This window comes from Uranotaenia lowii, chromosome 2 (assembly GCF_029784155.1).
Source record: "Uranotaenia lowii strain MFRU-FL chromosome 2, ASM2978415v1, whole genome shotgun sequence".
Taxonomy (NCBI): domain Eukaryota; kingdom Metazoa; phylum Arthropoda; class Insecta; order Diptera; family Culicidae; genus Uranotaenia; species Uranotaenia lowii.
In genome coordinates this window covers 202,346,473-202,372,991 of record NC_073692.1, presented here as the reverse complement: position 1 = coordinate 202,372,991, position 26,519 = coordinate 202,346,473, and the positions used below count along the sequence as shown (strand labels likewise).

At 36.9% G+C, this 26,519-nt stretch overlaps 1 protein-coding gene across 6 annotated transcripts in view; it reads right to left on the bottom strand.

Moving 5' to 3' along the window:
* LOC129749858 (protein piccolo-like) overlaps positions 1 to 26,519 on the bottom strand; it is an 87,427-nt gene that overhangs the window by 47,368 nt on the left and 13,540 nt on the right. For 4 of the 6 annotated variants that reach the window (XM_055744947.1, XM_055744948.1, XM_055744950.1 and 1 more), the window contains exon 1: positions 8,651 to 9,305. The exons of 1 other annotated variant lie outside the window; for it this stretch is intronic. In XM_055744947.1, the coding sequence (XP_055600922.1) occupies positions 8,651 to 8,853 (203 nt within the window). In that variant the 5' untranslated portion in view covers positions 8,854 to 9,305. Of the gene's footprint in view, positions 1 to 8,650; positions 9,306 to 26,519 lie in introns of those variants that run through there. One more of the 6 variants, XM_055744949.1, reaches the window with a different exon arrangement.

Sequence of the window (26,519 nt, the reverse complement as noted above, 5' to 3'; positions counted from 1 at the left end):
TCCTACAAACCTGGGGGAGGAAGACTGAAATTTTCTGCATCGTTTTTTTTACTGTTCGGCAAAAAGCCAGCAATTGTTGAAAAGATTTGTAATCGTTCAAATTTTAACTTTAGATGATCAGTTTCGTGTTGCGAGTCATGTAACTCAGTTGTTTGGGTGCTAAATTTAGATTTAGCTAAATTTTTAGAACAACAATTAATCAAACCATTTTTAATTATCAGCTTCAAAACTTTGACGAAATTTGAGCGACTTAATACGCCATATCATACAAGAATTTTCCAGAGCAAAACAAAACCTAATTAAATCATTGTTTTATGCAAAAAAAGTGCTTTTCAGCATCAAACAAGTTCTATTAAAAATCACTAAATAAGAAAGTAAAATTTTGAACCTCCTCATTGGTCGGTAGATTGATGAGAGAAATTGACGTTTGAAAGATTTTTTTCTTTTTTTATTCAGTCTTCCTCCCCCCGATTCTGTCTATTCAGCTATTGGTGAAATTTTGAGAATCAAAGAAACCCCTACTTGAAGAAGATCTGATGTTATATATTTACATCTGGTTGAAAATATTCAACTCAAAAACATGAAGGACATTAAGATGGAAGAAATAGATGAAAACTGAAAAAATCGCTTGTGTATTTTAATTAAAAACTCAATAGAATATTCGACCGAATAGAATTCGGTACATCTCTAATATGTAGGTAAGACTGAGTCGATTTGAGATTATTTTTTAATTTCTCTTTCCTGGGGTCTAAAAAGCTCCGTTTTAATTCAAAACACATCCATGAATTTTGCAGAACTTTTATGCAACGTTTCTATGAGTAAATTTGAATTTTTAGGTTAGTATGGGAAAATTCAATATTTTGTACTGAAAAATCAACATCATTTTTTTTTTCTTCTGTGGAACCTAGCCTGCTGAGATGGTTTTTGTGCCAATTTATAAATTCTCAAAAGAAAATTTTCCACTGAACAATTTTTCCCAAGCCCGTAACTTCGTATTTTATTAGGTAGAAAAGTTAGTAGTTGTTTAATAGGGGTTTATAGCTTATACCATCATGTATAAACGGGCGGTAAGAATGACGTTAAATTTTGTATCCAAGGTTTTTTTTAGACTAGAGATGGTCTGTATAATAGTTTAAAAACTCTCACATTTTATGGATTCGGGGCTCCCATACAAATTCAACTTAAAATTTCATATAATTCGAACAATTTTCAGGCGATTTTCCTACAATTAGCTTCGAGGTTCATAAGCTTAATTTGTCAAAAAGAGTTCATTTAATATGCAGAATAAAACCTATCGCTACTACACCCATAGAAGAGGTAACAGAAATCCAATGCCTTTTTAGCAAATCTCTGTGCCGAAAATGCTCTGAAATGTGCACTGTGCCGAAGACGGTATGTTTGGAAAACCGTAACTGGCATAAGGACTCGGCTTCCAAACAAAATTATGCATGACCACTACATTCAAGCGAAACAAGAAAAACATTTAATGGGATTTCGTTCCTATTGGATAATCCATCCCAGAAACAAGATAATAAAAATAATAACCACAGCGCCGTGGGGAGATTCGAACTCAAACCACTATTCACATCGTCTTACCAGTCCGACATCTTAATCAGTGTACTATTATAGCTTCATGCAGGACGAGGGCTGTTTGTCACAGCCTTTCTGCCACCGATCAATCACAAAAAACGCACGACGGAGGCTTCCCGGCGTTTGGCCTCCTTTCAAGGTATTCCTTTGTTTTGTGATGGAAACGTGAAAGGGAACGGGAGTGAAGGAAACGGGAAACCCATTGAATGAGAACTGTGTTTGCTTACCGCCTGCTATTACATACACACTAGAGTGCCCCAAATGACCCGACTTTTGAAAAAGTTATGCGCTGCAGGCTAAAATTGATCCTAGGCCTAGTACAAGATCTCATGCCAAATTTGGGCCAGATCGGATCACGGGAAAGGGTCGCTCAACGAGCCTCAAGTTTGTATGGGATTTTGAGACATTTTGTTTGGGAGAAACATGAAAAACCAGTTTTTCATCAATAACTTTGGTTCCCGTCCGCCGATTTCTTTCAAAAACGGGTTTTCTTAAAGTCTAGATTATGAAAAACATTTCATCCGAAGACTGCATATCGATTAGAGAGACAAAAAAGTTATTGGACTTCCAAAATGGGCTAATTTTTTTTACGGTGGTATTCATCACTGCTAATGAGGCGTCAATAAGTTCGACCGCCCCGACTCATTTACAGTGATGAATACCATCCTTAAAAAAGTTAGCCCATTTTGGAAGCCTAATAACTTTTTTGTCTTAACTCTTATCGATATGCAGTCTTCGGATGAAATGTTTTTCATAATTTAGGCTTTAAGAAAACCCGTTTTTGAAAGAAATCGGCCGACGGGAACCAAAGTTATTGCTGAAAAACTTGTTTTTCATGTTTCTCCCGAACAAAATGTCTCAAAATCCCATACAAACTTGAGGCTCGTTGAGCGACCCCTTCCCGTGATCCGATCTGGCCCAAATTTTGCATGGGATCTAGTACTAGGCCTAGGATCAATTTTAGCCTGCAGCGTATAACATTTCGCAGGTTTTGAATTTCCCATACAAATTTGGGGCAGTCTAATACACACGCTACATACACACAGCTGCTAAAGCCGGGCAGCTTGGCCGGTGCGTGGTTGTTTCCCGGTGAATTGAAGGAATGCTTTTGTTGTTGTTTTGCTACATACACACGCACAGCTTAGCCGTGGTTGTTTGCCGGTGGATTGAATTGAAGCAATGTTTTTTTTGTTGCTTTTACTGCATACACACGCACAGCTTAGCTTGGCCGTGGTTTGCCGGTGCCGGTGGATTGAATTAGAAGGATATTTTTGTTGTTGCTTTTACTACAGTTGATGAATCTGCGACTGATGAATGTAGTTTAATTTAGGACGTTTCGGCTTCTCAGTCAGTTGAAATTTTATTAAAAACAGCACATTTACTCAATGTCCAACGTTTCGGCCATGATCTTGGCCATCCTCAGGGAAAATAGAGTGTGTACTGTTTGTGTCTGTTAGATTTTTAATGGCTGGATTGATGTTGGATTTTTTCCGAACCAGAATGAATAATAATTCAAACACTGGATTAATCTAAACTAACCACTTTTTGTGTCTATTTTAAAATGTCTGTCTCCCAGCGATCACTTCTTGATAACAATAGTTATCAAGAAGTGATCGCTAGGAGACAGACATTTTAAAGTGTTTGGATTATTATTCATTCTGGTTCGGAAAAAATCCAACATCAATCCAGCCATTAAAAATCTAACAGACACAAACAGTACACACTCTATTTTCCCTGATGAAGGCCAAGATCATGGCCGAAACGTTGGACATTGAGTAAATGTGCTGTTTTTAATAAAATTTCAACTGACTGAGAAGCCGAAACGTCCTAAATTAAACTTTTACTACATTCACACGCACAGTGCTCGGTTCGCTGGCTGCCTGGTGTTGGCCGGTATTTATTTCCATCCTTCTTCGTTTTGTGATGCGATAGGGAGGGACGTGCAAACGTTTTTATTTTGTTTCTTTCAGACATACGCAATTCGGTTAACTTGGGAGATTAATGCCAGTGGGAGCAAATCGAATCAGCACCGGTCGCGTTATCTTCTTGTACCAATGATGCTATGTAATTGACTACACGCCATTGGCACAGAGTCTGAATTTTGGGTGTAATGGGGCTCCCATACATAATTCATAGAAAAAACTGCAGAACTCATACTATTTTCATGGAATCTGAAATCTGAATCTGACTGAAATTTACCAGCCATGCTCATAGCTAGGCACCACATTTAGCTTATCGGAAAAAAATGTAGGGGATTTTTCAGCGATTTATACTAAGTTATTCGGTTAATAAAAATTAAAAAATTCTGGTATGAGCCTTAACTTTCCTGATTATCTCAATCGTAGCTGCTGACCATGACCTTCAATTCAACGTTTGCTTTAAACTTTTTGGACATTTTTGACAGTGTTTACATATTTCCAGTGTTCGGCATCGCTAATTGAAAAATTAGCGGCGCTAATTAAATCGCTAACTCATTCAAATTTAGCGATCGCTAATTAAAACCGCTAAATCAGCTGAAAAAGTTATCGCTTCAAGTTTAAAGCGCTAATCGCTAATCGCTAACTGTTGACTAACAATAACGTAAACAGCATGGCCAGAGGATGGATTATCGTTGCATCTCAATTCGTTTGCTCAAAAACTTTACAAATATGGTGGATTATTTATTGTGCCAAGTCTGATGAAAATGTTTTTATCAGGTTTCACTTTTTTTCAAACTTTCAAAAGAGGAATGCAAAATTCTTATGATAGGAGCATTGCCAAACGTGGATCTATAAAAACTAAATGAAATGAGAATCCAAATTCATTCTATGGCAATTTTATCTTATCTTTATTTTGCCTGATTTGAAAAACCAGTGAAAAACTGTATAGTGAAAAGTAAATATCTCATCCACTTCAAACAAGTTGTAGAAAGTGGATTTTCCCAGCACGATTCGTACATGTATTAAACGAGACTTGCCGGGTGGGATAGTAACGTTGAAATCTAAAATAAAAAAAAACTTGGAAATTTGGAAAAGCTTATGAAAATCCATCGATTAACCTAAAAAGCACATTTAAACAAATCACCACATGTGGATGACCATGCTAAAGTCACGTAAAATATTGATCAAGTAGGCTTCGGACTGTACTTTTGCAGACAAAAAAAAACAGTATCGAAAACATGACCTTTTAGCTATGAATTACATAAAGGATGTTTAAAATAGTTTAATACTGTTTAACTATATTTCTTGAATTCTTTTTCTAAGAATGTTGAGAAAAGAAGTACTAAAAGAGAAAAAAAAGTAAATCTACATGAGGCATTCCTGCCCTGAGACCATTCGAAGTGACCACTTTCACTTGAAGCGCATATTGGTGTAAGAATGATACCCGATGTCTCCTTAACTTGTCAAACGACAAAAAGTTATCTTCTATCAGTAATAATTCGTGAATGGAAGTTAGCGGTCTTCATTTAGCGGAACCAAAAAATAGCGGAACTTTTTAATTCGCTAGCTCGATCAAAATTTAGCGGCAAAATTAAACCGCTAACAAAAAGTTATCGGACTATCTAGCGATTAGCGGATTAGCGTTTTTGTGCCGAACACTGCATATTTCTCTACCAGTCATGTACAGAATTTTCTCTGAATTATCAACGGTTTTGTCAGCTTAAGATTTGATAACGATGGATTTGAAGAAAACTGAACAAAATATTTTTCAATTTTTCTCTACCTTAATTTAGAACCTCGTTTATTTTAAAAATTGGAAAAAATAGGTTGGATAGTACCGTAAACTGGGGGAACTATGATCACCGGGGTAACTTTGATCTACATGAAATTATTGCAGATAATCATCATTAACTAAGTCTGAAGTTAAAAAATCTGTAACTATTTTCTACGTTTGAAAGCCTATAAATTGAGTTGCAAATAGGCCAAATTTGGGTTGTCGCAAACATATTTTAATAAATATTGGTAACTCTCAGCATGCTTCATATACTTCAGCAAGGACATGTACATCTGCACCATCTCCTGGAGAAAGTTCTTACTAGAAGAAAATTTCAAGCATTGAGGTACTGAGGCAGTCTGAACATTCTTTTCATCAACCGTAGGTTCGCGTCTTAACTACAAAAGTTCGTGTTGGAACTTGCATTTCTATGACCACGCAGAAAATTTTGTTTATGTTTTATTTTCAACATAGGAATTTCAGCCTACTTCAGCTTATCTCCGTGTAGCAAAGTATGTTGCTATGGTTCTCAATTTGTGTTGTTTTCTGCCGAATGGAAAAACGGTCCCGATCGACGGATTATGCTAAAATATCTTCAATTTGAAATTCTACATGTTATTGTGGTATTCAATTTAGAACATGCGTTGATGGAATTTCACATTTTGGACAATACTATAAATTTTATAAAAGAAATCATAAAAAGACAACAATTATACTAAGTAAATTGTATAAAACGATTGATCTTGAAATCTACTCTGCAATATTATCAATTAATCGATTATCACAAAACACAAATCAATTGCTCTGGAGCACGTTTTGTAAATGGAAATCAGCATTTTTCTTAAAATGAATGAGCTGTTCAAGGAAAACAAATTCGCGTAGACTTTGCTTTTTCAATATCTTTCATTTAGGCTCATCTTATTTTTTTCAAACTCCAAAACACGTTGAACTGATAAATCAACGTCATATTACGAATAAAATATTTATGAATGAAGTCAACTCACTTTTCATGAAAGGTATCATGAAAAAATGGTATACTTGTGTTATGGTAAAATTCGAAAACGTTAAAATTCAATTGAGTCCTAAACAAAATTACTGTTATTGATGATTTAAGCCTAACGTGCTCATTGGCATCAAAACAATCATTTTGAACAAGGAATATTCAAATAAGGTAGTGTCGAGAGCCATATTGGATTTTTTTTGTGACGTCACAAAAACGAATATATCGAAAATTTATATGCGAATGGCAGAAATTTCAAAGAAAAACATGTTTTAGAACGAAAATGAATTCCAATTTCATTTTGATTGTGTTGTAAGACCTCTATTTCACTATGTTATGAAATTTTCTGGTCCTTTGAAGATTGTATTATGTTTTTTCTCATTTTAATAATGAACGCAATGTCATCTTGAAGCTAAAACGTTCAAAAACGAAGATAAAATCTACTTTAAAAAGGTCTAGCTGGTAGTTATTGAGTGTTCAACTGATTGTCATGATTTTTATCCAATCGGTTTACCATATTCAATTCTTATGTAGAACAATTAACCTCAATTGATTATTGTTAACTCGATTTCCTAAAATGCGAATAAATAATTGTGGTTTTATATCAAAGTTTGTTTTTTGATAACTTTTTTGAAATAAGGATCTTAAACTGCACTGACTTGATCATTTTCATGGAAGACTTTGAACTAATTTTTAAGTTTTGCAAATTTGAGTAAATAGGGAAAATCCACCATTTTTCCCAACTTCGATGGTCTATTTCATACAAAAATTACTCGAAAATCCAACTTTTTTCGTACCAATATTGAAGAGCAAGAATCCTTCTAGAATAACAGGTATTAAAAGTGGAACATTTCCAGCAAATTCTTGAAATTATCAATGAAAAGGGCAAATTTCCTAGTAAATTAACAGATTTTTCGTGATTGTGACGTCGCAGTGCGTACTAATACTAAAGCAGGGCTGCCTCGACACTACCTTCTTTAAATATTCCTTGCATTTTGAAGATATTGAGATACGTTAGAACCATAGTGATCAAAGTTACCCCGAAAAATGAAATCTGGTTTTGTAACAAACATTTAGTGATAGCCACTAATGTCGTTTAAATATTCTGCTAGCAATTATCATGCTTTATACTCCTTACCACAGTAAGTATTTTAAAAATTTTAAGTGTTAAGCAACCTTTTCCAATATATTCGAAACCGAATTAAAAAAAAAGATCAATGTTCCCTCAGTTTATGGTACTTTTGCTGTCAAAATTTAGTATATACTTCAACTAGGAAACTAGCTATCGTCAAAAGAAAGTATCCCATTTCTAAATGAACTGAGCTTCCGACTGTATTTCCTAATTCCTAAAAAATCTTAATCTTCTTCGCATTCAGCTTTATAAGTCCCACAAAATGTATTTTGAACCATCAAAAGTCGCATCCAGCAGAAGAGGCTTAAACTATGTTTAAAATAAGCCGATCATTTTCATTTTTTGGTTGTAGAGAATTAACATACAGTAGGTACCTCATTTTATCAAAAACATAGGCCCAAAAGGTAACGTCTTCGAAGTGCCAAAGCAAATCCTCTAAATAAAGTATCTTTAAGCGATTGGTTTTTAAGAATATAACATTTCAGAAAATTTACAAAACCAAGAGATTCTGATAGAAATGCTGAAAAAATATGTGCTTGGATCTGGGATGAGTGGACGGACAGTCTCTTGTCATAAAGAAGAGAAACTACAAATTAGAACTTAGAAGAATTTGTTTTGGTCATGTTTAACGATATTTTAGCTTGGAACCGCGAGTTTAGGTTCATGGCTTTTAATTCGTTTTATATTAATTCGTGCAACAAACATTAGGTCATGACTGCTTTCTTAATGACAAATAAGGCTCATATGAACTGATCCACAATCATGATAAAAATAATGAGGCAGTTTATGTAGGATCAAAACTGATCAATTAGTAACGGTTGTTTACCATGAATGTTGTTCCACTTCAATATGAAAGGGTAAGTACGATCCATTATAACTGAATATTGAGATTCAAAAAAACACAAAATTGATTTCTTTATTTTTTTCTGGTATGAAATGGAATGGAATGTATGCCTAGCGCATTTCAGTTGCTCCGCCTTGAAGCAATCAAATGTATACTTTTACGATCATCCTTAATGCTATTTTGGACAGAAAAACCCACAAAAACCGATCAATTGAATCATCACCAACGCAAAGAATTCAAAATGTTTCCCCAAAAGCGAAAGAAGCTATCGATGAATCATAGATGACCACTTGGGAGAAAAAAAAACCTTTTCAAAAATCTATTGACCTGAAGAAGTCAAGCGTGGAAACTTCACTCCATTCACCTAGAATATAGTGTGTTTCTTACTCACTTGTCTACAAAGTCGAATCCCTTGTCTTCTTGCACCATGTAAGCCGGATAGGATTGCAAAATTTCGTTGGCCTTGCCATTATAGGACCCCAGCAATTCGCGGTACTTGCTATACACGAGGCTCTTCAGCTGGGGTGATTTGGTGGCCACCGGTGGCGCATTCCTAGCCGGTTTCGGAGGACTTATAATGGTGCGGGTTGCCATTGAGACTTTTCGTTTCTGTGAGATTGTTATGAGAAATTTATACTTTGTGTCACTGCCGAGTATGTCACATGTACGGAACACAATTACTGCATCTTCACAGGGAAGCTCTCATTTGAACCCAAACAAACGTCGTCTTCTCAAAACCACAAACTATGACATCAGCACAATTTATAACTGGATCACGTATCTCTGCAACTCAAACTAGGTATTTAGATGCTTTTCCCTCGTGATTGTTGCACTTTTTATTTCGACCGCCACAGATGCTCAACGGTAATTAAAATAACTCTTAGAGCAGAGGTAAACTCTGATATCGCGATAACTGTCTCGGCCAGGAATTCCAGAAGTGAACTTCATTCACGTCTGCTGGAACCTAAAGTGAGCAATCTACAAACCAAACAACCACACTAGAAGACGACGCAATTCAGACTGTTGTTGGCGGGATGGCATGACCGTTGAGGGATCCAGCGAGAATCGACTCGAGTGAGCGCCTACCCAAACAAACATCCCGACTATCGAACCAGTAGGTACCAGTTCCTAACCTATCGTGGAGTAGTCGGAGCGGTGAACCGGATAATTTGTGCGTAGCGTGGTGGGGCTCCATTCATTGCTCATTGCACACAGGGCTTGCAGATGGGCGCTGATAGGCTCTGTATGGCTACAGGGTGCTTCGTATGGTGTAGGCGTGTTTTTACCAAATAGGGGAACATGCCCTATTATGCGCCACCTAAGCGAATCGCTGATTTTCTATGTATTCCACGTACAAATTGTGTTAAAAATGGATGCAATCGTTGAAGAAAATTGTTTTCTACAAATGCCTATGATTTTTTATTACTCAAATTGCTATAGTTGCTTCAAAAACTTGATTTTTAAAAACCTTATTCAAAGCCACAGAACAAAACTGTATTGCAAATACGCGCCGCCGTGTATTCAATACGCGCCTAGCAGCCGAACACACCCGAAAGCAGCCGAAGACCGAAAACACACCAATACTTACAGACACTTTGACTGAAAAGAAAATCAAAATGGACTAATCAAAATTTAAAAAAAAAATAAAAATTGATTTTTTGGGCTGAATTAACGCTTAAAATAAGGTTTTAGACTTTTTGTTCATTTTCAATGAAATTTGGCCTTTTTGAAAAATTAATGCTATTTTCAGCCTACTACGATTGGCGCGTTATAACGAGCGCATGGGCCGTGATAAAACATACCCATAAAAAGCATACCATAGCGAGTTCGGTATAATTTTTTAGCATTAAATCGTAGTTTAGATTCTCCTCTATCGATGTGTCAGAAAATATTGTCTTATTCGTTTTTCTCTGCTTGGTGACACCTTATTGAAAGTGTTTTAAAATTTAGATCGAAATGAAGAAAAACCTAAATTGTGAAATTATCACGACATAGGAGCATTTTAAGATAAAATTCATACTTGCCATGACCAATCACAGCATTTAGAACAAATTGGTAATATTTTATAGGCTTAAAATGCTTCAGATTCTTCAAAACAAGGGTGGCGCGTATTAGCCACATGGGGCGTTATATGAACTTTTCCCCTATTTGATTCCAGTTTCAATATTTAAGGAATAAGTCTATGTGAAAATGTAGTCGAATTGCTTGCTAAGTACCTTCTATAAAGATTCCTCAATTTGTAAAACCTTCATTCTCTATTCGAAAGTTTAAATTTTCTGATAATGATCGCTCCAAATGATGAGTTTAAATTTTTAAATATTGAAAAGTTGGACTACTTAGTCGTACTCTACATCAAAGTTTCTTAATTTCGAAGCAATTCTCTGATATCAATAATGCTGCCTTTGATAGATTTTACAATACGTAAAACTTTGGTTTTCATATAAAAATACACAACGGAGACTGGACAAAAATGTATGAAACATGGTTTTCTAACAAATGGATCCAAATATGATATGGGAACAATCATGCAATCGAGCAAGTTTTAACAAGATAGGTAGGAGAATGGGGTCCAATACAAATTTTATATCATAACTCTTATTTTTGTTTCGATTACAGTCATTTTAACATATTTATATCATTCGCGACTTATATCAACGATGCAGTTGGCGGACAGTCATTGAAAATCTTATCCGGTATAACTGTGATCGATGTTTACCTACTCCTGGGCTCGAACTCACGGACATCGGCTCAGGAAGCAACTGAATTGCCAACATAACTCGAGAATTAATGTAGCAAACGAAACCAAATTTGTTATGACATTGTATTTGAGCCTAAAAAATGTTTCTCCGTTTTCAGTGAAACAATAAAAAGTGGGAAAAGGGTCACTCATACATTTTTTAAATATTTCGATAAATAATCGTGAAAATGGAACCAAATTTTAATGGGAGCATGTTTGTGTACAAGAAATGTCTGTTGAGACCCCTTTCTACTGCCAAAGGGGAGATGTACAGCGGAGAAAGGGTCATTTCACCGGTAGAACAAATCAAAGTAAACAATCAGCAGAAGCTGCCTGATAATCCGAGCTTCGAAATCCATTCCGTCTTTTTCTACTGGGGAGCCAAACCAAAACAAACAAACGGCAGCAACAGTCTTAAAAATCTACGCTTCCTATGCCACTTCCACCGGATGGTCAACAGTATGGAGACAGTCCAAAAAATCTACGCTTCTTAAGCTATTCCGTATTTTTCCACCGGAAGGCCAAATCATAACTAACAATCAGCAGCAGCAGCCTTAACAATCTGCACTTCTTTAGCCAATTTCATTTTTTCCACCGAAAAGTCAAACCAAAACAAACAGGTATCAGGTATCAGAATGGGGGTAGGCTTAATAGCGGCACGTTATCCAAACATACGGGAAAATTGTGCCTAGCCTTTTTTTTATCCAAGATTTCATCATTTACCTGAGAAACCTGAAAAACCTATAAAAGGAAGAAATAAATTCAATCTATTTAAGATGGCATAAAGCCTTTCCACTAGAGATTATTAGCATTAAAGCTCTTTTCTACATTCGGTAAGGAATGATAGAATGTTTTTTAAGTTTAATTTCTTAAACTCAGATTCGCTTAAAGCGTAAGATCCCAGAGTACGAAAACGTAGTCTGGCAAATGAGGGACAGTTACATATAAGATGGAAGGGATCTTCCACATCTGATTCACAACTAACACATACTGGAGATTCAGCACGCTGAATGTTGTGCATGTGATAGTTGAGTTTACAATGACCGGAGAGTGCTCTGATCAAGATGCTGCAATGAGATTTATTTAAAGTTAATAAGTAACTCGATATGATTGGAGATGGTTTTTCTAAAAATAATTTAGTTTGACGACAAGTGTCCAACTCTTCCCAGTATCGTTCATGCTGGTTAGAGGACCAAGTTTGAATTTGGTTTCTGAACCAACATGGTGATATTGGGACAGCCGGCTCTGGTCCGTAAAATTCCTTTTCCGACCCAGCTCTAGCGAGTTCGTCGGCGCATTCGTTTCCAAAAATTCCCTTATGTCCGGGTACCCATAGAAGGTTTAATCCATTGCCTTCAGCAAGTTCTTCGATTGCTTTCCGGCATGCGATTACCAGTTTTGATCTAGAACTGGAAGCACTGAGTGATTTGATAGCTGCTTGGCTATCTGAACAGAAATAAATTGTTCTGAACATAATCTTCTTTTGAAGTGCAATTTGCACTCCATACATAATAGCATACAGCTCAGCCTGAAAGACTGTACAATACTTTCCTAGAGGTTGAGCATATTCTATGTTCAACTCGTGACAGTAAATTCCTGCACCTGCACGGCCGTTTGATAATGAACCGTCAGTATAGAATACAATATGAGAGGACATTTGATCCTCTACGAAACCTGATAACCATTCTTGAAGAGAAGGAAATTTGACTTTAAACCCCATGTAGGGAAAACTACTCGAGAGTGTTAAATCGTTTGGCGCTAGATTAAACTTGTTTAATCTAACTAATTCAGGCCACACATTTGTATGACTCGATGATCTTTCGATATTTCCTGACAGCCAGAGACCAACTGCCTGTAGACGAAAAGCACATGAGAAGGCTTCCTGTTTTAGGAACAAGTGTAGAGGTTTGATAGAAAACAGAGCCTCTAGTGCTGCAGTAGGAGTTGTAGTGAACGATCCGGACATCCCCAAAAGACACATTCTTTGAAGGTGATTTAGTTTAGTCCGAACTGTTGCAACTTCTCCTTTCTGCCACCACACTAGACACCCATAGGCCAGAATTGGTCTTACTATTGTGGAATAAATCCAGTGAATATGTTTGGGTTTGAGTCCCCAGTTTTTTCCGATTGCACGTCGGCATTGTCCGAAGGCCATGCATGCTTTTTTGATTCTGAATTCGATGTGATCAGACCAGTTTAATTTGGAGTCAAGAATGACACCCAAATATTTAACTTGATTAGACACGGTGATTTCGGAACCATAAAACAGCAGAGGGCGCACCCCGCGGGTGATACGTTTTTTAGTAAATAAAACCATATTAGTTTTTAGAGGATTAACTGAAAGTTCTACATGAGAACACCATCGTTCAACAGAGCGCAGAGCTTGTTGCATTATATCAAATAATGTGCTTATGCACAAACCTCTTACCAGCAGAAGATAATCATCTGCGAATCCATAGGTTGGTATTCCACGGTCATTGAGTTTTCTCAACAAGCCGTCTGCAACTAGGTTCCACAAAAGAGGTGATAGTACACCTCCCTGTGGGCAACCACGTGTGCTAACTTTTGTTATTGAAGCCTGTCTTAAAGACGAATGAAGATTCCTGTTACTTAGCATTGCGCTAATCCAGTTAGTTATAACACTAGGCACTCCATGAAGTAGTGCCGCATCCATTATTGATGTAAACGAGACATTATCAAATGCTCCTTCTATGTCTAGAAATGCTCCTAGACATGATTCTTTCTGTGAAAAACTATTTTCAATGTTATGTACTACGTTGTGCAGAAGAGTTAATGTTGATTTTCCTGTTTGGTATGCATGTTGTGTCGCATTAAGCGGATGTTGGGCAAGGCATTCTTGCCTGATATGATGATCAATTAAACGTTCAAGTGCTTTTAATAGAAATGAACTTAGACTAATAGGACGAAAGCTTTTGGCTTCGTCGTATGATGATCGTCCCCCTTTAGGGATGAATTTCACGGCTATCTGCCGCCAAAGTTTAGGAATATATCCATGAGCAAAACTGCTTATCATTATTTTTCTTAATATGTGTTTGAAATGATCGAAACCTTTTTGAAGCAAAACTGGAAATAAACCGTCACTTCCAGGAGATTTGTATTGAGCAAAACCATCGATTGCCCATTTGATCGATTCTGTAGTAACTATTTTCCGAGCAAAATGCAAGGAATCTAGACTTCCAGAAAAGAACTCAGGCTCTATCGATGAATCTTGATCAACACATCCTGGAAAGTGAGTATTGAATAGACAACTTAATGTTTCTTCGTCGTTTGATGTATAATCACCACTAGGGGTTTTAAGGTATGAAACCTGATAATCTTTTGATTTGGCTAAGACTTTATTTAACCTACTTGCTTCGTGCAAGCTTGAAATGTTTGTGCAGTAGTTCTGCCAACTTGAGCGTTCGGCAGCTCGTGTTGCTTTCCGGTAAGCTCTGCGAGCCAACTTGAAAGCATCAAAACCTTCCGTGCGCCTTCGGTTCCAAGAACGTCTGCAGTTTTTTCGTAATTTACTGAGATTTGAGTTCCACCATGGTGTACTGTTTTTGTTGAATTTCAACGTTCGTAAGGGACATGCTTCTTCATAAGAATTTAAAATAATTTCGGTGGTTTTTGCAACCACTTCATCCAACTCAGAAGGAGTAGTAATTTCAGGTGTATATCCATGAAATTTAATAGCAATATGCTCCAAATATAGGTCCCAATTAGTTGTTCTTGGGTTTCTGAATGTTATTGTTTCTAAAAACTCACCTGAGTGTTCAAAATAGATAAACCTGTGGTCAGAAATCGATTCTTCGTTAGGCACATGCCAATTTGAAATTTCCTGAGAAATTGTTCTAGAACAAAGTGTGATGTCAATCACCTCTTCTCTGTCACACCTAACAAAAGTTGGTTTATTTCCTACATTTAGAATTTCTAAATCAGTGCTGCTTAAATATTCCATTAAATTTAAGCCTCTCAGATTGATATCTGAGCTACCCCATACAAAATGATGGGCATTGGCATCACAGCCAATTACAAGAGGTATATTTTGTGATTCACAGAATGAAATGACATTTTTTAAATCATCCGTAGGGGATGATTGTTCATATGGCGAGTATGCTGAACAGTAGACGTATTTTCTATCAGGCAGCGAAACCTGAACGACGCAAATATCTCTTGTTGTTAGATTGGGTATAAGTGTTGCATTTAAAGAATTGTTTATCAATATACATGCACGAGGCATCATTCGGGCATTAGTCATTCCAATTACACTGAACACAGTAAAGTTAGGTTTGAGCAAATTCCCTAAGTAAAAAGTTCCATTTCGGAAATAGGGTTCTTGGACCAAGGCGATTGATGCAGTTCCATTAAGGATTAAACGACATAAGTTCAGTGTAGCGGTTCTTTTGTGCTGCAGATTTATCTGTGCAACCTTAATAGAAAGCATTTCTATCAAAGAATTCCACACATATTTCCATCACACACAAGAACCTCTGCACCTTCATATCGACGCATGAAGCGGGGTATCCCATACAGGATGAAAATTTTAAAATCGTGTGTATAATCTGAATCCCACGAGTTGCCAGGAAAAATACGGCCCTTTGCACCAGTGCCTGGCTATAGTGCAGACCTTAACAACGTTCTGCTTAAGATAGGATTATTATACACCATCCTACCCCCACTTTGGGGCCCGCAGGCACAGAACCACCTTGAAGCGGGTGTTTACAAAATTTAGGAGAATACAACTCGTGCATGCGCATTAATAGCAATAAGCACAATTGGTGAATCCTCCCTGAAGAAACTTGGCTTGGAACCAAGCCAAGGTTCCCCCCTCCCAATGTGATAGTCGCATTTGAAGAATGACTAACGCATATGGGAAGTACTGGATAAGTCGCCTTTTACGACGTGGACCAGTATCCCAGTGGTAGTATTCTATAAGCCGCCACCACACAGCAAAATGGGAGCATGTTTGTGTACAAGAAATGTCTGTTGAGACCCCTTTCTACTGTCAAAGGGGAGATGTACAGCGGAGAAAGGGTCATTTCACCGGTAGAACAAATCAAAGTAAACAATCAGCAGAAGCTGCCTGATAATCCGAGCTTCGAAATCCATTCCGTCTTTTTCTACTGGGGAGCCAAACCAAAACAAACAAACGGCAGCAACAGTCTTAAAAATCTACGCTTCCTATGCCACTTCCACCGGATGGTCAACAGTATGGAGACAGTCCAAAAAATCTACGCTTCTTAAGCTATTCCGTATTTTTCCACCGGAAGGCCAAATCATAACTAACAATCAGCAGCAGCAGCCTTAACAATCTGCACTTCTTTAGCCAATTTCATTTTTTCCACCGAAAAGTCAAACCAAAACAAACAACTAGCAGCAGTAGCTTTAAAAATCTGCGCTTCCAAAGTCATTCCATCTTTTTCCGGCGGTAGGCCAAATCAACACAAACAATTAGCAAAAGCAGCCTTAAAAATCTGTAGTTCCTAAGCCATTCCAACTTTTTTTTCCACCGGAAAGCCAAATCAAAGCAAACGATCAGCAGAAGCAGCCTTGAAAATCTGCGCTTCCTTAGCCAATTCCGTCTTTTTCCACCGGTAGAACAAAACAAAGTAAACAATCAACAGAAGCTGCCTGATAATCTCCGCTTCCAAATCCATTCCGTCTTTTTCTACCGGGGAGCCAACCCAAAACAAACAAACGGCAGCAACAGTCTTAAAAATCTGCGCTTTCAAATCTGTTCCGTTTTCCACCCGCGAGCCAAACCAAAACCAAACTACCAGCAGCAACAGTCTTCAAAATCTACACTTCTAAAGCCATTCCGTCTTTTTCCGACGGAAATCCAAATCATAACAAACAATCAGCAGCAGCAGCCTTAAAAATTTGCACTTCCTAAGCCAATTCAGCTGCAACAGTCCTAAAAATCTGCGCTTCTAAAGCCATTGCGTCTTTATCCACCGGAAGGCTAAATCATAACAAACAATCAGCAGCAGAAGCCTTAGAATTCAGCGCTACTTTAGCCATTTCCGTCTTTTTCCACCGGAAAGCCAAACAAAAACAAACAATCAGCAGCAGGCGCTTCCAAAGCCATTTCGTCTTTTTTCAGTGGCTGAATCAAAAACAATTTTGTTCGTAGCAGCAGCCTTTAAAATCTATGCTCCCAGTGTCAATCCGTCTTACTATTATTTTATTTTATTTTAAATTGAATTTGATTCATTTTCTGCATATCCTTCATCTCATCCCTACACCGTGCACCCATGGTTCAAACATACATACATACAGTACCGTTCATAATTGTATAGAAATTGGAAGCAAGCGCACTGTCACTTCGACTTTGAACTTCCATTACTTCTTACTCTGATGATATTTTTTGATCAATTTTTATGTGTTAGATAGATCAACTATCACACTATTATAACACAAAATTTGAGCTTTCTTGAGTTTGTGTGGCCTGAGAAACAGTAATTTTACGAAAATTGGACTTTTTGGACTTTTCTCATTCAAACTGCAATGTATCTGAAACTACGCAACATTTTTATTGAAATTTTTCACAGTGATTGTTGAGATACGAAGCTAGCATGTCTGAAGTTTTCGAAAGATTCTATCGATGAGATCAAAAGTTACGCGAGGTGCAATATTTCAGGTATGAACCTTGAAATGCGATTTCTATAGAATTTTGGACGAATGTTAGGAAAATCATATTCTCTGTTTAACAACCAGTAAATCTATTTCAACCGAAAAATCACAACAATATCGCGAGACTCTGATTTCAGAACACAAATGGATCATTTATTCCATTTCTTCTTTGCTTCATTGTTTTTGCCAGACATGTCTAGCGTAACATTTAAAAAGGGCGAAACTAGCAGTTAGCTCGAAACGAGAAAAACGCGTTTGAAAATTCGGAACACCTATTCAAATCCTATTTATAAAATCGATTACTTTTTGTTCAACAAAATCAAAAAATGTGCATTATATTCACTTATTGTTCGATGGTTATCAAGAACTTTAACTTTTTTCGCGTAATTTCAGAGATTTTCGAGTTTCGCCCTATTATTGTTTTCGATTTCAGTTACGCCTACAAGTTTCGCCCAATTGATCGGCCGTTTTTGTTTTGGTTTTGAAGTTACGCCCATTCATCCTACACGCAAAAACTAATTAGGCCGTTTTGTCACACACGGTCAACTCAGTTACGCCTTTTGACTCTACACGAATAGAAAAATTCACTCCATTTTGAATAGGCGTAACTTCACGTTCCAACGAAAATGCATCAACAGGAAGTTTCGCCCAATTGAATTTTATCAATTTTTTGAAAGTTTCAAGTAATTTTAAGATGAAACCGCGTTTGATAGGTAAAGTGCAACCGCGTGCATCCGGAATGACCGTTAACTCGATTTGTTTACATTTGGCAGTTTCGCCCTTTTGAAATGTTACGCTAGATGTTTTGTCTGATTGGTGGAGGAAACGATATTGTTCTCATGAATCGTCCAAAATTCTATAGAAATCGCATTTCAAGGTTCATCCTGAAATATTGCACCTCGCGTAACTTTTGATCTCATCGATAGAATCTTTCGAAAACTTCAGACATGCTAGCTTCGTATCTCAACAATCACTGTGAAAAATTTCAATAAAAAATGTTGTGTAGTTTCAGATATATTGTAGTTTGAATGAAAAAAGTCCAAAAAGTCCAATTTTCGTAAAATTACTGTTTCTCAGGCCACACAAACTCAAGAAAGCTCAAATTTTGTGTTATAATAGTGTGATAGTTGATCTATCTATCGCAAAAAAATTGATCAAAAAATATCATCAGAGTAAAAAACAATGGAAGTTCAAAGTCGAAGTGACAGTGCGCTTGCTTCCAATTTCTATACAATTATGAACGGAACTGTACATCGATTAATACATACATATATACATGATTTTTTTTATTATCTGACGGGTTTGCGCCGAGGGTCTTCAGTTCTTTCCCAAAATTGAAAATTGTGTTAATTTTTATGACTTAGAAGCACATGCATTTTTTCAGATTTCTATCATTTCTATTTTTTTAGTTAGATTTGGTTAGAATTTCTTGTAAATAAAATAAAACCATTTTTCAAAGCTACATAACTCTGTTATTTTTCAACAAAAATCATAAAATAGCACATCAAAACGCTTCGAAATTCTACCAGCTTTTCAAATAAAATATTTAAAAAAAATTTAAGAAAGTTGAAGTCAGTTTTGCTGTGAACACTCTACAAAGCATGAAAAAATAGTGTTTTTTACCTGCTATGATAAGTACTTTTTCCCATGTTTTTAGATGCGCGCGCTAGCTTCTCATGTGAGTGCAGTTGTTCGATCATTGTTTGTTTTCAAGAAAAAATTGTCATTATTTCTTTCAAAACTCTTGAAGGAGTTATTGGTTCAGTTTGGTGTCTTCAGATGAAAGTTGCATCATAACTTGGGCCACACAATGGTACTTTTAGACACAATTTAAAGATTATTTATAATTTTTCATTTTAAAGGTCATTATTTAAATTTTTTTTAAATATTTTATTTGAAAAGCCGATAGAATTTCTATGCGTTTTGATGCGCTATTTTATGATTTTCGTTGAAAAATAACAGGGTTATGTAGCTTAGAAATTGTTTTATTTATTTAATTTTCAAAAAAATCTAACCAAATCTTTATTGAAAAACAGGAATGTTAGAAATCTGAAAAAATACATGTGATTTTTACGTCGTAAAAATGAACACAATTTTCAATTTTGGGGTAGATCTGCAAACCCCCGGCGCAAACCCGTCAGATAATAATAAAAATTCCTTTGCATAAAATCAGTACAAAGTTGACTCAGATTGGCCAGAATGGACAATTTAATTTTCGGATGTACACGAATGGTCAATGTACGGTTCAAAGGATCTTGACGATACAAGAAAAAGTTACTATGGGGTCAAGAAAATCTACCATGGGAGAAAAGGCAATTTTCTAATTTTCTTGTTTCTGGGATGAATTATCCAATAAGATGAAAATCCCATAAAATGTTTTTCTTGTTTCGCTTGAATGTATTTAGTGGTCATGCATCGTTTTGCTGGGGAGCTCGAGTCTTTATGTCAGTAGTGCTTTTTCAATTGTATCATCTTTGGTACACTTTTCAGCGCATTTTCGACACAGAGATTTGCTTAATAGGCATTGGATTTTTGCAACCTCTTCTATGGGTGTAGGCTTATCAATCTACACACCAGTGCCAACAAAATAGGGGGCTTCATTTATTTTTTCATAAATGGATTATAGGATTATATTATGCTACCTAGAATTGAGCAATTAAACGAGTTTACAAAATCGTGATCTTTATTGACCGACCAATATTTTAGTGTAAAATCGGGCGCTGAATCCAAAAATTAAATTTAAAAAAATCTCTGTCAAACAATTTTTGAGTTATGCTCTAAATATGACGTTTTGGAAAGATAAAAAATGTACTTGTACTCAGATTCAAATATCTCGTACTGCATAAAATTAATTTGAAATCCCTTTTTTTTATTGCATATTGCAGATGAATAAATTTGCTATCGATCGCCTGAACTTTATTTTTGAGTATGATCAACAGTATTGTTGATATTAGTGAATTTATGATAGACAAAAAGTTAAATACGAAATTTTTTTAGAGAAAATTTTGTTTAATCGACAGTTTTAGACTCGATGGTAAGATTTTAAAAATCAGATTTGAAGAATCAACAATACTGTCGATAAAAAATTAGGTTCAAATGATCGATAGCAAATTTTTTCCCCTTAAATGTGCAAAAAAAAAGAGATTTCAAATTAATTTTAGGTTGTCCGAGATATTTGAGTCCAAGTACGAGTCCTTTTTTTTACTTTTTCTATTAATTTAATTTTTGGAGCATAACTCAAAAGACGAAGATATTGTCTAAGGAAAAGGTATATTTCGAACATGTAATCAATGGTCATCGCAGCTTTATTACAAATATTACATCTCTTACTGGGGTGCAGGATGGTTTTCTTCGGGCCTGAAGGAAGTCTGTGAAAAATTGTATACGATGTCTTCAAAAATATTATCATATTAGTTGCAGAGCCCCAAATTGTTCAGTTTTTTTTTTTAAATATTGGTACATGAAAGCTACGATTTTTTATTAAATGTTCAAATCCTTTAGCTGCCAACCGTGGCCTAGAGGATAGCGTTTAAGTCTTCTAAGCCAGAAGTCATGAGCTCGAGTCTTGGTCACGGCATACATAGTACTCTTTTTGTGTTCTGGTAGTTTAAACATTTGTGTAATGCTAGCCATGAAGTTTAACTGAGATCCCATTTGTGTGTGTTCGTTTTTTTTTAAAGAAAATCAGAAGATCTCTGAATTTTACGTGTCATAAAGGTTTATTATATCCACAGATAGAATCTTATGGCAAAAATGGCATTCCAGCTTGGTGCCAATAAGAAAATACCTGCAAATGGAGTGTGCTGTTCAGGGGCGATTGGCATTGCACAATGTTTTTTAAGTGTAATCCATCTTTACAGTTTTGCATAGAAATTTAATACCTATTAATACATTTCGATAACATTCAACACCTGATACTTAGATTTTTCATACTCCCTTTTCTAAAATGCTGTACCATTAGTTATACATTTTTCCAGGCTTTTCTCGAGATGTCCTTTGTTTGTTTACCTGAAAATAGAAACATAAAAAATTTCATGAATATTTCGATAAACTATTTTTTCTTATTCAATTTTAAAAACATAAAAGTTGACTAAATTTTACGCTAAAAAATTGCATTTGAATAAAACTATTTTCTTGCCACTACTTAAGGCACTGTAATTTTTGCGTACCTACATGATCCAGCTACGTTTAGCTGGCAAAAGGAACAGAAAAGAGATCAAGAGTATAAAATCAGGTTTAGTATAAGTACCTCCTGCAAGTGAAGTTTCGATTTCGATTTCGTTGGAGCCGGTTGGTCGCAGCGTCGGTTGACCGGATGAAGTTGAGCTGACGATGATCACGATTTCTCACACGAGAAGTCTTTTTTTTTGCTTGCTTGTTTTGTCCATGCATAGAATGCACCAACTGTTGGGAACTTGAATTCTAGCTAGAGTGTTATGTTTTTTTTTGTTATCGTTTGTAGATCACGCTTTTCTCAGGGAACCCCTTGTCGACGGAATTTTAATTCATGCATACTTTTGCAAATCAGCCTAATGGTCTTCATCCGATCTTTTCTAGAGGACGGAAAATGGGCTCTTCCGTATGATTAGATTAAGAGTTTTATTAACTATTCTACAGAAGTTTGTTATGTGTGAACGTTGAGATAACTTTCCTATTCTTTTATACCTATTTAGTTTATTTATGCAGGATTTTGACAAATTCTGTTAGTCCTTCTCTCATAGAGATAACATTGACACGCGGAATTAAAAAGAAATGAGTTATCAATACTAATCAGAATATCGATGAAACCTAGGTTGTTTATGGTACGTCTACCCTTGAACAATAAACTGTATCGTTACTTTTTCACCATCGACCCAGGTCCGTCTAGTGATTTTCACACATTGTTCATGAGTTTTTAGCGCCAGAATGGTTATGCAAAAGCAGTGTTGAGTTTTTGGTTTGTGAATGTAGAACGGTTATCGTGTTGAAGCTGTTCAGTTTGGGAACAGAAAAAAAAAATACTAAAAAAAACTTGTTATTTTCATGTCCTCCGAATATGAGGAAGAAGCTGCGGACAGTGATTTATGATAGCCATTGGTTGGCCGTTAGAGAAGATTCATTGATTGGTGTTGAAATGCACAACCTACATATACCGTAGAGAACAAGTTTTGAAAACGTTTAGCAAATTGATGTTTAATTTTTTTTCTTGTTTGTGATGAATGAAGAATGTTGTGATCTGATATTTCTTATGTCTGTTATTTGATCTTCAATTTTGACAGATAACTATAATTTGGATTTCTACTACTTGAATCGCATTTAGCTTCGATTCATTACGCTTCCAAATTTAACTCGCCAAACGGGTGATTGTAAATGTTTATTCAATTATTTCATAAGAGAGCTGTTAGGGTTTCGATTTCAATTAACCACTTCATGTAACATAAATTAAAAGTCCGGTTGTGAGCCGTATTCCGGCACCTTGGGCCTCTGGGGCAAATTTTTCTACTAAATAAATCGTACAACGACAACAATTCTGTGATTTATAGCTGACGTTCAACAGCCATCGTCGTTTGATCCGGGCGAATCACTCCAAACAGTATAAGTTCCAGAGTGCTTTCGGTTCATCTCTCCGGTTTTAGCCAAACGCTGCTGAAAAACGTGCAATCGAGTACCTAGTAAGTAATAGTAACGTTGTTCACATGTTGCGGTTTTCAGAAAGTAAGATTCAAAGGAGAGCTTATGAAGCAGGAAGAGATTGCTGCAATGGGGACCTAGCCCATTAGGTAGTAGAGGTGTTTCGACTTCGATGGCTGCGATCGGGGCAGTTTCCTAAAAGTGACGATGCGAAAACGCATAAAAATCTTGTTTTCCCCCGTGTTGTGGAAGAGTTAGTTGATGATCTTCTGAGGGTGTTTGAGGTACCGTAAACTGGGGGAACTTTGATCAGCGGGGTAACTTTGATCAACACGAAATTTTTACAGATAATCATCATTAACTAAGTTTAAAGTTAAAATATCTGAAAACTGTTTACTACGTTTGAAAGCCTATAAATCAAGTGATAAGCTAAATTTGGTTTTTATTAGAAGATTTTTTATATTACTTCAAATGTAATTTTAAAATCTTAAAATATCTAGGTTTTTGAAGGCTTACAAACAAACATCTCTCCTGATCAAATCTAAGCATTTAGGAGCAAATGGGTTGTTATATGTGAAAGTTCAACTTTTTTCTTGGTTTGGGTTTAGTTTAAGTGTGATTTTTATGGTCATTTGATGATAATTTTTGGATATTGAAAAAAATCGGTCATTTTCCATGAAAAAGCTCGTATAGAAAAAATGGCTAAAAACCCCTATCAAATGATTAAGTTTGAAGAAAAAAAGAACATAGGAACAGTGCGAGGACTCAGGGAATTGCATGAAGATAACATTTCATTTGTTTTTGAGGCCAAAAAATATTAAGAAATGTTTATAATTTTTGCCCCTAAATGTATGCAGCAACATTGTCCATCTTTTGAGTGTATTTGTTTTTGAAAGAAAACGTTGAAAAATTCAATCGAGTCCAAACAAAAAATACTGATATCGATATTTTGAGCCTTTTGTGCTAAATGGCATCAAAACAATAAATTTGAAAATGTTGAGATACGTTGAAACCAAAGTGATCAAAATTACCCCGAAACTCGAAATCTGGTTTTGTAAGAAACATTTAATTATGACCACAAATGTCGTTTGAATTTACTGCAATCAATGATCATGTTTGATACTCCTCACCTCAGTAAGGGTTTTAAAGCTTTTAGGTATTACGAAAAAGCAACCCCTTCCAAAATATTCAAAAATGAATGAAAAAAGTGATCAAAGTTCCCCCAGTTTACGGTACTGACGATATTCAAACGATGCCTCTGCAGTGTGCGGCAAACTGTTTGATTTGATTATGTAGTCAGTGGGGTGCGGGGTAAAACACGAACTGCTGCTCAGTAATTCAATTTTTATTCTCCTGAACCAATGTCCGCTAGATTGAGCCCAAGACTAAACACAGTTGTACCGGATAAGTTTACTGTTTGAGGATAAATGTACTCCAACTACAACGTTGATGTAAAGTCGCGAATGCCATAAAGATGGTAAAACGTTTATAATCGAAACAAAAAAAAATACTAGTTCTGATGACGAGTTCCGACAAATCTAAGGAAAATTTAATTCGCTGACCGAGGTGATAGAGGAACAAGGAGGAGCTATGATCGGAAGAATTGTCATGTACGATAAGTGCTTCAAGCTGAAGAATCGGATTGTTAAGCGCCCCGCCAGCCAAGTCCAAGGACGCAGCCCTACCGCGGGTTAGGGACCTTAAGCTAACAACCTGCTGCTCCCGATTTATTAAATTGTTACGGAATCCGAAAGAAATGACCGACCTGTAACTTTGGCGACGACTTTCAGCATGAAAACAGGTACACGGATTAGGACTTGGAAGGTTCTAACCCTTGCCCAACAAGGCAAGCTGGCTCAACTTGCTAAAGAAGCTAGCCGTCTCAAGCCAGAACTTGAACTTGAACTTAGCTTGAAATTCTGGGAATGAGCGAAGTCCGTTGGCCTAACACTGGAGAACACAAGACACAGTCCGGGCAAGTCCTGCTTTACTCTGACATATGAGGAGAACACGCTACTCGGGAACGATGAGTTGGTTTCCTATCAAGCCCGCAGGCCTATGCGGCCCTCATAAGATGGGAACCGATAAACGAAAATAATCGTAGCCAGATTTAGAACACGGGTTAGAAACCTTACAATGGTGTTATGCGCCAACTGACGTTGCCGATTTGTAGGAGATAGAGCAGTTTTACAGTCAACTGAACTGCGTGGTTGAGAAAATTCCAAAGGGTAACATTCAAATCCATTTGGGCGACTTCAACGCAAAAATTGGCTCCGACAATCAGGAACCGGAGCGCATCATGGCGCCATGGCCTAGGATAGATGAGCGGAAACGGAGAGCTGTTTGTAGAATTTTGTGGCAACAACAACATGGTGATCGGTGGATCGCTCTTCCCCCCTCGACCAGCACATAAGGTAACTTGGGTATCCCGAGATGGCCGAACAGAAAATCAAATTGACCACATCTGTATCAGCCGAAAACGGAGGAGGAGCCTTCTTGATGTCCACAACAAACGAGCGGAGACATTGCAACTGACCATCACCTCGTCCTTGGCGAGATACGACTGAGAGTTGCGTGTGTCCAACGGCGCGAGGAGATAGCCTAGTGTCAATACGACGTCCGCCGGTTGGAGAATCCAGGGATGAAAAGGGCGTACGTTGAACAGCTTGAATCCCGAGCCTCGGAATTGCCGAAAGACGGCACAGTCGAAGAACAGTGGTGTGGAATCAAGAATGCCTTTATCACGACGAGCCATGGTACTCTCGGTAAAGTTTGTGGAAGAAGAAGTGAATGGATGTCGGATGAAATTTGGAAGATGGTCAGTCATCGGAGAAAGGCGAAAGTCGGAATTGAGCAGGCATGTACCGGGTCAGCCAAAGCCGCTGCCTGCTAACGATATGCGGAGCTGGAAAAGGCAGTTAAATGAGCTTGTAGACAATTGTAGCCTGGACAAACTCCCTAGCCGAAGAGGGAGAAAGAGCCGTCGCCAATGGAGATCCGATTACTTTATGACATTTCTCGCCGCGTTAGTGGTGCAAAGACTAATGCTATAATACTGTTATTGACCGATCGAACAGATCATCTCAAACGATGGACTGAGCACTTCGAATAACTCTTCCGAGTCACGAATATCGATGGCCAACAGAACCCCCACTTCGAAACGCTAACAGTAAGTCGCATTAATGGCGTCAACTCGGAAGCGCCCTCGCTGGCTAAAATAGAAGCGGTAATCAAAGACATGAATTCTAACAAGGCACCTGGGATCAATTGCATCCTT